At 41.0% G+C, this 15,665-nt stretch overlaps 1 protein-coding gene across 1 annotated transcript; it reads right to left on the reverse strand.

The window, feature by feature from the left end:
- Positions 1-9,556: 9,556 nt before the first annotated feature.
- LOC106568763 (nucleolin) lies at positions 9,557-15,434 on the reverse strand. Its single transcript, XM_014139401.2, has 14 exons — positions 15,126-15,434; positions 14,008-14,083; positions 13,740-13,895; positions 13,432-13,551; positions 13,122-13,199; positions 12,904-13,027; positions 12,615-12,751; positions 12,379-12,505; positions 12,125-12,267; positions 11,820-11,949; positions 11,507-11,643; positions 11,297-11,423; positions 10,976-11,208; positions 9,557-9,926 (listed from the first exon to the last, which is right to left on the reverse strand). The coding sequence occupies exons 1-14, from the start codon at positions 15,141-15,143 to the stop codon at positions 9,886-9,888; spliced, it is 1,647 nt and encodes a 548-aa protein (XP_013994876.1). The 5' UTR covers positions 15,144-15,434; the 3' UTR covers positions 9,557-9,885.
- Between the last annotated feature and the right edge of the window lie 231 nt (positions 15,435-15,665).

Here is a 15,665-nt window from a genome sequence, read left to right on the forward strand (position 1 = left end):
ACTCCCGAGGGCTCCCGAGTAGCGCAGTGGTCTAAGGCACTGCATCTCAGTGCTAGAGGCATCACTACAGACCCTGGTTCGATCCTGGGCTGTATCACAACCGGCTGCGATTGGAAGGTGCACAATTGGCCCAGTGTCGTCTGGTTTAGGGTTTGGCTGGGCTAGGCTGTCATTGTAAATAAGAATTTGTTTACGATGATGAATAAACAGACATATAAAAAAGCATTCAACTCATGAATTATGGACAACTCATGGGCTAGGCTGTAAACATGTTTGGATTCAACTCCTGTATTATGTTGAATGTAGGCTACCTGTTCTGTATGTGTGTAAAATTGCCTCAGCTGAGAGGCAGTGGTGTAGGCATAGTAGAGGGTAAACGCTGTTTACCCACCTTTTTCAGAAAAATGCATTGAAAGTATAGGGTGCGTTCCTTTTTTCACCGCAACCGGCAATCAGACTTTACCCACCTAATTTTGTCCCAATCTATCACTGGCTACCGGTGGGCCTATTCGAAGTTCATGGTAATAGGCCTACACACACAGTTTCAGCCCTGTTTCAGGTGTAAAAAAAAAGGTCAATCTGTCAGCAAGACGCATCACTTAATGTAGGCCTAATCAACGGCAATCGCCAAATGTCATTACACAGATGTCTATTTCCATTCATCAAAAGGCGCGAGTGTACATGCACTGCACTGTTTGGGTTATATTGGAGTGGACAAACATCATGACTGGTTGTGTTCATGCCACATTAAATGGTCATTCATTTTTACCATTAAATTATGTCTGTAAGATTAGGCCCATACATTTTTTTTGAAGAGAAACGGAGGAAAAAGAGAATTAGGGTGAAATTGTCTTTAGATGGTGATCTAACATCCGTTTGATGTTTTTCCCTGTAGGGGGCTGTAGCTAAGTAAACAAGCGCGAATTTGGGGTTTCTGACTGAATAATCCTCAAAGATAACTATCCCTTTTTAGATAGTGAGGTTACATGAGGGCACTAGGGACAGGGTGTAGTGAGAGGACTGGGGGAATCAAAGGAGCTGTGGTATTCATCGACTGACTTTATCATAGATCATTAATAACTCTCTCACTAAAGAACAAAGGAGGTTCACGGACAGCAGATAACTGATACATGGTAGAAGAGAACATCTCTCCTTAGCCATGGAGGCCATGAGCATAAAAACATGGACACATGACACAGCATAATCCCTCTCATTCTCATCTGCCATTTTCAACTCTCTGGATCCCCCAAAGGTCCAAACCATCTTCAATGAGAGTGCACCTACACACTCGTGTATCAATCTGATTGATGGATTGTGTTGTGCAGTAAGCAGGCTCAGGTGTAAACAGTGAGGGAAAAAAGTATTTGATACCCTGCTGATTTTGTCTATCAGTCTATCATTTTAATGGTAGGTTTATTTGAACAGCGAGAGACAGAAAAACAACAAAAAAATCCAGAAAAACGCATGTCAAAAATCATTAAAATGATTTGCATTTTAATGAGGGAAATAAGTATTTGACCCCTCTGCAAAACATGACTTAGTACTTGGTGGCAAAACCCTTGTTGGCAATCACAGAGTTCAGATGTTTCTTGTAGTTGGCCACCAGGTTTGCACACATCTCAAGAGGGATTTTGTCCCACTCCTCTTTGCAGATCTTCTCCAAGTCATTAAGGTTTCGAGGCTGACGTTTGGCAACTCGAACCTTCAGCTCCCTCCACAGATTTTCTATGGGATTAAGGTCTGGAGACTGGCTAGGCCACTCCAGGACCTTAATGTGCTTCTTCTTGAGCCACTCCTTTGTTGCCTTGGCCGTATGCTTTGGGTCATTGTCATGCTGGAATACCCATCCACGACCCATTTTCAATGCCCTGGCTGAGGGAAGGAGGTTCTCACCCAAGATTTGACGGAACATGGCCCCGTCCATTGTCCCTTTGATGCGGTGAAGTTGTCCTGTCCCCTTAGCAGAAAAACACCCCCAAAGCATAATGTTTCCACCTCCATGTTTGACGGTGGGGATGGTGTTCTTGGGGTCATAGGCAGCATTCCTCCTCCTCCAAACACGGCGAGTTGAGTTGATGCCAAAGAGCGCCATTTTGGTCTCATCTGACCACAACACTTTCACCCAGTTGTCCTCTGAATCATTCAGATGTTCATTGGAAAACTTCAGACGGACATGTATATGTGCTTTCTTGAGCATGTGGACCTTGTGGGCGCTGCAGGATTTCAGTCCTTCACAGCGTAGTGTGTTACCAATTGTTTTCTTGGTAACTATGGTCCCAGCTGCCTTGAGATCATTGACAAGATCCTCCCGTGTAGTTCTGGGCTGATTCCTCACCGTTCTCATGATCATTGCAACTCCACGAGGTGAGATCTTGCATGGAGTCCCAGGCCGAGGGAGATTGACAGTTATTTTGTGTTTCTTCCATTTGCGAATAATCGCACCAAATGTTGTCACCTTCTCACCAAGCTGCTTGGCGATGGTCTTGTAGCCCATTCCAGCCTTGTGTAGGTCTACAATCTTGTCCCTGACATCCTCGGAGAGCTCTTTGGTCTTGGCCATGGTGGAGAGTTTGGAATCTGATTGATTGATTGCTTCTGTGGACAGGTGTCTTTTATACAAGTAACAAAATGAGATTAGGAGCACTCCCTTTAAGAGTGTGCTCCTAATCACAGCTCGTTACCTGTATAAAAGACACCTGGGAGCCAGAAATCTTTCTGATTGAGAGGGGGTCAAATACTTATTTCCCTCATTAAAATACAAATCATTTTATAACATTTTTGACATGCGTTTTTCTGGATATTTTTGTTGTTATTCTGTCTCTCACTGTTCAAATAAGCCTACCATTAAAATTATAGACTGATCATTTCTTTGTCAGTGGGCAAACGTACAAAATCAGCAGGGGATCAAATACTTTTTTCCCTCACTGTAACTGTGGCTCCTTCCACCTTCAAAGAATAGGCAAGAGGGCCAACCATGGAGAATAGTAAGACACTTCATTATTTCTATAACTACGCTATATTGTTTGTCCTCATGTGTCTGTGCATGTTTTTGAGTATAAAGTACTCTGCAGCTATTTAGTGTGGACACCAGGTGAGACCACACACACAGATTCCTGTTGAACATCGTCTCTTTAACTACCTTATTTTCTCAATTACAGTCTCTCTCCTTCACTTCATCCCTTTCCCCCCTTCTCCCCAAATCCTCTAGGTTATATCAGCTGTGTCAGTGAACCCCTCCCGCATCTGAACTGGCTGACACATAGAGGGCACAGCATGATCTGAGGTGAGAGGTCACTTGGTCGGGTCAACAGGAAGTAGTATTAAAGAGATGCTTTACGTTGAAATACAGATAGAGATGTAGTAGTCCCAGAGTTAATGATACAAGGTCAGTTTTGCATTTCACCTCCTGATGATTATGATGACTGACAGTATAGGGAATTAAAAAAACACAAGGCTCGTCTGCACGTATGTTCTGATGTGAGAGACGGTGCCAACCCCCAATCCCATCATCACCATCTCACCCGCTCATAAGATAACTTTCGGGCCAATTGGGGGCCCATGGCTGTTAGGAGACACCGCTAGAGACACTATTATGTAATTGTGATGAACTGAGAGAATATTAGGGTAGCACTGTAATTCATTAATCATATGCTGTCTTCTCTGTTCATACCACTTTCCCTTTCTGTCTTTTACGCTCTTTCAAACACCTCTCTACCCACCTCCTCTTCCTGTTTTTATAATGCACACCAGATGTACATTGAAGTACAGATTGAACTTGTATTTACAATTATAATATTTATAATGCATGCATTATGTATTTATATCACTTGGATAATGAACTTCTTTCAATAAAAGCGTTTCACATTCTCTACAGGCTAAAATGAAGTCTCTCATTTGATGAAATACTACACCTATCCTGTGTCCTCAGATCAATGCAGATGAAGGGAGTTTGATATTGAGATGAACCGGTTTTAGAGTATTTACATGATGCGTAGGAAGTGTAGTGTACTGTTTTTTAAATTCTGTTTCTGTATATAAGAATTACAAATCAGCCTTTCACTAGTTAAATCACGTTTCTAGTCTATTGCATAGTTACATTGTGCAACCATTGATGTCCCAGGACCAGGATTGGTAAACACTGTTGAAGTTTATAATTGTAATACATACATGCAGACACAGCATTATTCAAAGACTGGAGTTTGATACTCCTGGTATTGGATATGACTGAAAAATAATCTCAAAGACATTCATACCTGAACCGCACCTTTATTTGCCATGGTAGAGCACATGATCAGTGAATATATTAAATGTACAGGCTACAATGTGGGGATCTCATGCATGGTAATAACTACATGTACAGTATATAGATCTTGCATCCTTGGCACAAAGTTATATTATATTCTACTCAATCCATAGGCTTCATTATTACTGTTTTGAAGTCGATACAACAGGCTATGATAGCTGAGGTTCATAGCTAGGTTCTGAACTAATATTTATACCAAACTTTTTAGGGTCCATACACAGATCGGCTACATATTCCTCTCAACTGTACATTTGTTGCATGACTCGTTATGACGTTATAATTACTTACATTTGTTTCCATCCTAGTATTTTTGTCAGCCATCTTTGCTGAAGAATGTCACCAGCGATGGGTCGCATAGTATCAAATTCGTCATGGGAACCACTCGATATGATTGGTCATCGCCCAGCGGTCGCCACTGGTGATTTCCATATAGTTTGGAAATGCTGAACTTTTACACCTCCTCCTGCCTACGCCACATTCGCAATGCCCAACGGTCCCACGCCCTCTCTGCTTCTCACCGCTTTCCTTTCATTGAAAATGAATGGGAAGTTCAATGGGAAGTGGGAAGTTCAATGGGAAGTGGTGTTTCACTAATTGGCAACAATGTAAGAAGCTTGGAAGAATGTGAAAGCAATACTTAAGTTCTTATCTTCTCTCAAAGTAAAAGCTGTGGCATACATTGCTTCTGATCGAGACAAACCAACTAGTGAACTTCACCTAAACGTAATATCTTTCTGTCTGTCCTGCTCAACACCTGGCTGTTCTGTTAGGTCATTTCACTTAGGCAACATTAAAGGCCCAGCGCAGCCAAAAAGATGATTATCCTGTGTTTTACAAAACATTAGGAACACCTGCTCTTTTCATTACATAGACTGACCAGGTGAATCCAGGTGAAAGCTATGATCCCTTATTGATGTCACTTGTTAAATCCTCTTCAATCAGTGTAGATAAAGGGGAGGAGACTGGTTAAAGATGGATTTTTAAGCCTTGAGACAACTGAGACATGGATTGTGTATGTGTACCATTTACAGGGTGAATGGGCAAGACAAAAAATGTAAGTGCCTTTGAACGGGGTAAGGTAGTAAGTGCCAGGCGCACCATTTTGTGTCAAGAACTGCGCTGCTGCTGGGTTATTCACGCTCAACAGTTTCCTGTGTGTATCAACAATTGTCCTCCACCCAAAGGGCATCCAGACAACTTGACACAACTGTGGGAACCATTGGAGTCAACATTAGGAAGGTGTTCTTAATGTTTTGTACACTCAGTGTATTTCCACACTATGAGGTTGGAATAATACTGTGAAACTGTGAAAATTATAATTATGCCTTTTTAATGTGAGAGCACTTTAAAAAGACTGCCAGAAATGTCTGCCTGATTTTGGTGGGAGGGAGTTTTGACTTTCCATTGTGACATCACCATGCTGTAAATTAGCTAATACACCAATAAGAAAGAGAGTTCCAAACTTCTCTGCCAATAACATATCATTTTCAGTTTTCCCCTGCCCACTCAAACCACTTCTTAGCAAAATTCTTGCATGGGAAATTGCTCTTCGCTAAGCTATTTTTGTTTCTTTTCGACCCTTTTAATTTAAAACAATCACAGTGAAGTACTTAATTGTTAACCAGAAATGATTTGATATCGAGATAAAAACGGCTGCATTGGACCTTTAAGCATTTCTACAGATGCAGATTTACATCAGAAGCATTTTGAATGATATTTTAAGGCCATATTGTTTTTCAAGACGTTCAAACGCTCACAGATTACCAGAAAGGTCAGATAATAACCATAATGGCTCAATAGGGTTGAAATGCTTCAAGACTCATTAAAAGGTCAAGGATTCAAAGTTTCAAAGTAGAGGGAGGGATGGGAGGCAACAACAGGTAGGTCGCAAGGTGTGTGTGTGTGTGTTGTAAGTATATAGCCTACAACAGAAGGGGACTTTTAGCTAGTGGGGTTTTGGGCGTTCACCTATAAATTACGTGAACATGCAACCTGGGCTTGACTGGGTGCAGTCTGATCACTGATCAAGAACCATGTCTACAGTCTACTTCTCTGATTTGATAAGAGGTGGACTTCTAAACTTTGTCACCAATAAAAGTAGTATCCGTAATGGTAGTATCAGTAATGTTAGTATTCTCTCATATGCTTTAGTGTAGTAGACTAACAATCTTGATGAAATACTATTTTTCACCTATTGTACACCTGTCACTCTGCAAGAGGCAAAGTGTTTGTGATGAATGTTTAAAGATAAAATGTGACAAATAAAAATATTCCATTTCACAACCCATTTAATCAAGTATTTCTTTGAAAGTACACACATGGTAAATACTGAGTTTACAGAATTATAATACTATTATACTATACTATTGTTACTTCATTACAGTAATATCCCACCCCCACTCACCTTCAACTTATTGGCAATTCAAAAGTTATATGTGGCCTCTGGCCTCTTGCTGTCAGAAATCACTAATATTATTGTGGGTTAAAAGAAGTTTTCAGAATTTCACCGTACGCTCTCAAACGTATTCTACAACTTCAGTTACCTGGAAAGTGTCCAGCGAAGCCAGAGGTTTCACTCTGTCCATAACAAGCCCAATGCCTTATTTTTAGCTTGTCGCTTGCCTTCACGCCTTTCGGACAACAACTCCCATTGTTAGGGCAGAGACATGAGCATCTCGTCATTATATACAGATCTCTGAGGGTACTGACCGTCCGAAACTGGTTCATTCACAACCATTAAGGATGTGAGGTCATTAAAGGACGCATTTAGCGTAATTCATCCAGTGTTCTTACTCTTTCCTATCGGTGTCTAACCCTCTGTGAAAGTTTAAACTGTTCTGAGTGCAAAGTAGCAGACCTCCAAGACTGGGTTTGCGTCATACATCACAATATGTTACATTTTCTGCATGGAATAATTCTGTTTTCTTGGTGGGGGGGGGAGAACATGTTCCAATTAATTCAGAAATCAGTTTTCCATTGCTTTACACTACCCTATGCCTATCCAAGAAATGACAGTATTCTAATGACTTCAAATTGATTGATACCAGGACAATGCATGGCAACAGAACAGGTGTATTCCAAAAGTAACAGTCACCTTATGTAAATGAACATATTACACTCAGGTTGGAAACATGAACAAAATGGTAGCCTACCATTTAAAAGCCTTGGGCCAGTCACCGAGAAGTCGTTGGTTCCAATCCCTAAGCCGGCAAGGTGGAAAAATCTGCCCTTGAGCAAGGCAGTTAACCCCCAACAACTGCACCCTGGGCGCCGATGATGTGGACGTTGATTAAGGCAGCCCCCAGCACCTCTCTGATTCAGAAGGGTTGGGTTAAATGCCTAAGACACATTTCAGTTGTTTGCATTCGCTTGTGCAACTGACTAGGTATCCCCCTTCCCTCAAAACTCTTAACTAATTTGTTAAATCTGAAAATGTCATTTGTTCATTACATGTAGTAACTGGTATAAGGCCTATTTGGTCCACCAATGAGACCAAGTAGTCTAGATCCTTTGATGACATGTGGAAGCTAAATTACACGCAATATTCGATTTCGTATGAAGCATAGGATAGGACATAGTGAGTGTATCCCACCCTGCCCAAGTCACATCTTCTGGTCTGGAATGTACTCCTCTGTATCATACACACACACATATTTACAGTACCAGTCAAAAGTTGGAACACACCTACTCATTCAAAGGTTTTCTTGATTTTTTTTTACTATTTTCTACATTGTAGAATAATAGTGAATGCATCAAAACTAGGAAATAACACATATGAAATCATGTATTAACCAAACAAAGTGTTAAACGAGCCACAATATATTTTATATTTGAGATTCTTCAAATAACCACCCTTGGCCTTGATGACAGCTTTGCACACTCTTGGCATTCTATCAACCAGCTTCATGAGGTAGCAACCTGGAATGAATTTCAATTAACAGGTGTGCCTTGTTAAAAGTTAATTTATGGAATTTCTTTCCTTCTTATTAATGCGCTTGAGCCAATCAGTTGTGTTGTGACAAGGTAGGTCTGGTATACAGAAGATAGCCCTATTTGGCAGAAGACCAAGTGCATATTATGGCAAGAACAGCTCAAATAAGCAAAGAGAAATGACAGTCCATCATTACTTTAAGACATGGTGAGTCAATGTAGAACATTTCAAGAACTTTGAAAGTTTCAAGTGCAGTCACAAAAACCATCAAGCGCTATGATGAAACTGGCTCTCACGAGGACCGCCACAGGAAAGGAAGATCCAGTGTTACCTATGCTGCAGAGGATAAGTTCATTAGAGTTACCAGCCTCAGATTGCAGCCCAAATAAATGCTGACTCCAAATTTGAGATTTTTGGTTCCGCCGTGTCTTTGTGAGACGCAGAGTAGGTGAACGGATGATCCTGCATGTGTGGTTCCCACCGTGAAGCATGGAGGAGGGGGTGTGATGATGTTTTGCTGGTGACACTGATTTATTTAGAATTCAAGGCACACTTAACCAGCATGGCTACCACAGCATTCTGCAGCGATACGCCATCCCATCTGGTTTGTGCTTAGTGGGACTATCATTTGTCTTTCATCAGGACAATGACCCAACACACCTCTAGGGCTGTGTAAGGGCTATTTTACCAAGTAGTGTGATGGAGTGCTGCATCACCCGACCTCAAGCCAATTGAGATGGTTTGAGATGAGTTAGACTGCAGCGTGAAGGAACAGCAGCCAACAAGTGCTCAGCATATGTAGGAACTCCTTCAAGACTACTGAAAAGCATTCCAGGTAAAGCTGGTTGAGAGAATGCCACGTGTGCAAAGCTGTCATCAAGGTAAAGGGTCTCTACTTATATTTTGATTTGTTCAACAACTTTTGGTTACTACATGACTCCATGTGTTATATCATTGTTTTGATGTCTTCACTATTATTCTACAATGTAGAAAATAGTCAATAAAGAAAAACCCTTGAATGAGTAGGTGAGTCCAAACTTGACTGCTACTGTATACTCTAGTATATACTGTATTTATTTTGCTGACTGTACTATAGTATTTCCTGAAGTGTTTTTGTTTTATTATCTTTAACATTGAAGCTTTCTCCTTGAGGAAACCTACTGTAGAAATACTAAGAGCAAATTTTCTATAACTTGTAGGACATTTCTGTAGTATTTACTACAGTAATGTTTTACTGTAGTAAAAAAAGACGCAAGATCCCTCTAAAAATTTCACAAAATAAAGAAATTCAAAAACAAAACAAAAAATCCGGAAAATCCACATTAAATTTGGGAACCTTTTAATTACTCAGTCTTCAATATAGTATTTGCATAATCAAGAAATTAACAATTAAAAGGTAAACTAAAGTCAAATGGAATACAGACAAACAAAATGTTACACATACGGTACGTGTGTAAGACATTACATCATTAAGTATGAACAACGTGGTAGAATCTTTTCACATAAATCATTTAAACTACGAACAAATTAGTTTGTTTTATTGAAATTATTAGAGATAGATGCCCATTACAAGCTTGTCAGTTAATTCAGATGTTGAATTAGAGCTCAGTTGCAGCAGTCCATAGTAAAAAAAAAGAAGATATTTGCTGTTTTAAGTCCTCTTTCCACCGCCACCACCTCCTCCTCCTCTGCCTGAAAAACAGCAATAACAACAACTGACAACATCTTCCAAAGCTGATAGAATTGTTGGTAGATATAACTGGAGTAAAGAGAGACTTCAGGCACTAGAACTACATTAAAAAGTGTGAAGTACACACACACCCACACAGTTGTGAAGAGGGCATGACAGATTTGGCACGGGCGCTCGGATCCTCAAAAAGTTATACAGCTGAACCATTGACAGCATGTAGACTGGCTGCATCACTGATTAGTACGGCAACTGCAAGAAACACGACTGCAAGGCACTACCGAGGGTGGCAGGTACGGCCTAGTACATTACTGAGGCTGAGCTCCCTGGCATTCAGGACCTCTATACCAGGCGGTTTCAGAGGAAGGCCCCCAAAAAATTGTCAAAGGCTCCAGTCACCAAAGTCATAGACTGTTCTCTGTTACCTCATGGCAAGCATTACCAGTGCACCAACTCTGGAACCAACAGCACCCTGAACAGCTTCTACCTCCAAGCCTCAAGACTGCTAAATAGCTAATCAAATGGCTAGCCGGACTACTTGCGTTTACCCTTTTTTAAATTGATATTTTTACTCTCTTGCACTGACTACGCACACACACTAGTCTCTCACTCACAGATAATTACACTGACAAGCCAACACACACAATATGCACACATGCATACTGACGCCACACACACACTTTCACACTCACCACATACGCTGCTGCTACTGTCTACTATGTTGTTGCCTAGTCAGTTTACTCCTACCTATATGTACATATCTACCTCAATTACCTCATACCCCTGCACATGGACTCTGTACTGGTACTCCCTGTGTATAGCCATGATATTTTGACTTGGTATTGTTATACACTGCATATTCCGCGTCACTATTTCTATTTGACCATTTTTTTTTATGGTTAACTCTGCGTTGTTGGAAAAGAGAAGGACCCGTTAGAAAGCATTTCACCGGTTGTTTACGAAGCATGTGACAAATCAAAATTGGATTTGAAGTATCAATTGACATGTCCTCATGACCTTTCCAAAAAATTCAATTCAAACTAGATGATCTCACCTCCTCGTCCACCCCTGAAGCCTCCACCCCTGCCCCTGCCTCTACCGCCACCTCGGCCTCCGGGTTTCCCTCTGAAGCTCCTGTTGAAGCCTGCTCCTTCTCCACGAGGTCCTCGTTCACCTTGGGGCGTGGCATAGATCAGGGTCACCTTGCTTCCGTCAATCTGAAGGTCCACCACAGACTCCTTAACAGCCTTGCAGACCTCTATGCTCTCAAAGTCCACAAAGCCAAACCTGAGAAGTACCAAGAATGAGTATTCAAAAGGACCGTCTGAATATAATAACAATGTGGTTTCAAAAGGGTCATAATTTTGAAACATACCCTCTAGATTCACCAGTCTCCTTGTCTTTAGTGACTCGAGCTTCAATGGCACCTTCAAAGGAGCTTTTCAAAGTCTCCTCGCTCGTCTCCTTGGCAAGATTCCTGACCATCAACGTCTTTGAAGGAACTACCAAGAGAACACACAGGTATGAATGATGGCACAGTCAAACAAAGTGAATTATTCACCTACGAATTTTCTGCTATATTCACCTGAGTTCCCTTGGTCACCTTCTGGCCTCTTCTGGCTGAACTTTACTCCGATGGCTCTTCCACAAATCTCTTTGTTTAACGATAATTCCATGGCTTCTTTGGCATCCTCCACACTTTCAAACTGAATGAAGGCATGACTTAAAAAGGGGGGGGAGCAAATTGACAATTGTTTCAAGTTACCATTTCCATTCTGAACATGAAATTACTATCAAATTCATCAGAACGGAATGTTCATAATGATCTATTTGATGAGGTTCAAAATGTTCATTAGAGCGCAAAAAAAAGCAGGTGCAGCATCAATGTGCACCCTTACCCTCTTGGTTTGCCACTGCTCTGTGGTATTCTGACACTGACTGCTTTGAGAAAGATTTTCCTTAGGGCATCCTCTTTTGCAGTGTAAGCCAGGTTTGTCACCAATAACTCGTTATTCGGTGTGGCCTCAGCTATGGAACAGAACATTTGAGGACATGTTAACTAACCAGTGAATTAATACACTTTGTAAATCGGTCTCATCTCGAAGATGCTAATGAGCAACGTGACTAGCCATATAGCTATTCAAGTACCTTATGCTTCTACAGTAATAGAATTCCCAGTGACTTCATTTCAGTCCGTCCTTACCTGGAGGATTGATCATTTTTTGTTGTTGGCTCTTTTCTCCCAAAAAGTCAATAACGATGACACGGCCTTGGACATCAGTCCCCTGCTTCTCCTCCAGCACTTTCTCAGCAATGGCCTCCGTTTTGAACTCTATGTAGGCAATTCTGTCACAATTAAGTAGACGCCAAGTTTTAAAAGCTGAATCCTGGGATACACACGGTACCTTGTAAATCAAGCATTGATATCAAATGAGAACTTTGGATGACAACTCTCACCCTTTGCTTGGTCTACCAATGCCTCTAGGAAACCTGATTTCGACAGCCGTGTCAAAGACTTTCTTCAAGTCTTCCTTTGTTGCTGCGAATGAGATATTCTTGACGTACAAGGTCTTGGCATCTTTAGCTGTGTGGGGGGAAATGATTTCTTTCAGTACATGGAAATCAATCAATCAATTCTAGAAATGTATAATATAGCAGTAGCATGGAAAACTCACGCAAGATGAGACTAGTACCTTTTTTTTCCTCTGCTGTGACGTCTTTGACATTAGCCTTGCCCAGCCTTATCTTTTGGTCCAGGATCTTCACCCTATCCAGCTCAAGGGCTTTTGTGAAGTCTTCCTCTGTGTTAAAGTCTACATATGCAAATTTCCTAGAGAATGCACCCCAAAATACATGTGACATTATGTTCATATATTTGTACAAATCCTTTGCCATGGAAAGGGGAATCATCTGTATCGTGAGGAAATCTACAAACATTTGAGGAGAGTTTAAGTTTATTAAGTGCATAAAAATGGTACTCACTTTGTTATGTCCACTCGAATAGCTTGAAATAACAGACTATGCGACGTAAAAAAGGTGGCCAAGGCATCATTGATTTCCTCCACTTCCTTGGATGTGTTCAAGTTACCAACAAAAAGACAAAAACCTAAAAAGAAACAAGGGTGCACGTTAGCTCACTGACACACCATCAATCAAGCACTCAAAACAGGAGTGATATTAACTCTTGCTCACAATCGTACCATCATTAATGCACTTTGTTTTCTTCGCTGAAGAAGTCTCATCCTCTGCTTTCCTTTTTACTGGAGCTACTGCAACAGCTGGAGAGAAACGCACATAGACCCATGTATTAAACACCATTCCATACATACCCCGATGGAAAAACAAATGGGTGACATCTGGGGGGGGCGTAATTATTAGTCCAGTTGCGTTACGCAACAAAAACCTGAGTTTTTAATGGATAAATTAAAAGGTAGGTGCCTCCCCATTTGCTTCGGAGCGAATACACCCCTGGCAAATATGCATTACAGTTCTGTTGCCCTTTGACCTCACCCTGGTCATTTCCATTGGTCTTCTCTTCAACATTACTGGCATCTTCGATGGCATTTTCTGACTCAAAGGTGACCTGAACAGTTTCCTCCTCAGCAGCAGGAGTTGTGTCCATCTGCTCCGCTTCACAAGCCACATGAACAATATTCGTTAACAAAGGAAATACATACTGAATTTAATGGAACAGCAAATGTTTTGCGTTTAAGAAATGTGATATGAACATTATCACTATTCCAATTACATGCTGGGATGATGTCATACACACTAAATATATGGTCTATGCTTGCCACCCCTCAAAGCAGTCTCTTTACCTGGGACATCTTTGACCTCCCCCTTGTTCTCTGTAACATCATCTTCAATGGGAGCTACTTTGTCTCCATCCTCATTAGCATCAGGTTCTGGGGAAAAGATGACCTGTGGAGTAGGGGCAGCTACCTCTGTTGATGCTGAAGAATCAGTCTGGCCTTCTGAAAATTACATTGATGTATCAAGGACTCATTAAAAAGTAACTTTCTCAATACAAGTTGCATTAAATATCGCACAGGCTATAAAAGGAGAAAATAGTTGGGAACCACTTACCAGAATTATTTTCATCCTGTTTGTCGTCACCAATCTCTCCAACTTTCTGTCTAGTTGATGTCCTTGATGGGGTTGCCTATAAAACAATCTTTGGGATGAGCATTTCAACTGGTGTTCTTTAACCCATCACCACCAACCAATCACAAACTGGGGGAGGGTTCAATTAATCCCACCTGGGTTTAAAATTGATTGCAGTAGTAATAGAGTTTGCCAGTTTGTATTCCTAAAACCAGGATATAAATAAATTACCTCCGGTTCGCTCAGACATCCCTTTGTGAAATATTAATGGGGAAAGAATAGGGTTATGGAATAAACGCAGAAAATAAGGTCTGAGTTTAACACAGGTTTAGGAAATCTCATTTGAAAAAAATTACGAATTATGACGCCTTTATGTGATTTATGTATTTTAATATTACATAAATTCTTGAAAATTCACAGAAAATGACGTTAACTAACGAAGATTATATCCTAGAACCACACGTATAAGATCTCAAACCTGCGTTTACCACAGACCTTATATTCAGCCTTTATCCAAACCCAAATATAATTTTCCTCATAGGCTTTGTCCAACGAACCATGGTGGAGTTAGTGCCTACAAAGAGGCGCCATTACATTAGTGAGATTTGTTTTCCCATGCAAAATTGATTGCTTTTGATAAACGCTTCATATGCCTTTCCAAAGAAAGCCGTCTAGACAACTCTAACGTATTTTATGGAAAAGAGATGTTTCAGGACAATGTACCATGCTGCCTTGTTGACAAAATGACCAAGCGGCTCAGATTACTGCTTGCTTTCGCCCGATGACGTGATGGGCCTATCTATGCCGGGTGTCCCGCTGCTCAGTGTAATCGAACCCGCCCAATGAGTATTCGAAATAGATCAATAGTAACTCAATGTTCAGCACGTGTTTCAAGTGAACAACAGTGATACAAAGTAGCTAGGTAACTAGCTAAACATTCCATGCCCACAGAAGTGTAGTTCTACAATAGCTACAGTAGTTAGCTCATTTGCTAACGTTAGCTAGCTAGCGAGTTCAACCACGTTGTAATTTAACTTGTGGCCGTGTGAGACCAACTGCTGTGAACCATTAAACATAAGTAGACTAGATGTCATTCTTACTTTGCCTGATTGTGCCATGTTTTCGGAATATTCTTCTTTTAGTTAGCTAATGAACGGTGCACACGACTGTTCACATGAACGGCCATGAACGGTGGGCGAGATTTCCTTCTGTAGTAGAGGGGGGAGGGGCCAAACTTGAATATTCATGATTTTCGACGTAGAACCCGTCGGGTTACTGGTTGAGCCACAAATAGAACAATGACAGTTGAAAAAACAATTGTTTGAGCCTTCTTGAGTGCGCCAGGTAACGCAGACGCTCAACAGAGCCGCCCGTTTACCTAGTTCGTGCCGCCGGTGTGGCGGGCGGGAGGATGTATTTTTTTTTTTTTTTTTTTTCAATTATAGAATTTACACATCTTATATATTGATAACTTGGTGGTGCTTTCACAAAACCATTTGTGTTGCGATTTTGACATTCGAGGTGTTTATGTTATTTGTAACTCGACACAGCCCATTACTTGCACCACGTTTTCATTGTACGTGTCAACCCACATTGTAATTAATTTCGTCAACAAGAAGTACAATATTACAATTTTGTTC

Source organism: Salmo salar, chromosome ssa14 (assembly GCF_905237065.1).
Source record: "Salmo salar chromosome ssa14, Ssal_v3.1, whole genome shotgun sequence".
In the NCBI taxonomy this organism is placed as follows: Eukaryota; Metazoa; Chordata; class Actinopteri; order Salmoniformes; family Salmonidae; genus Salmo; species Salmo salar.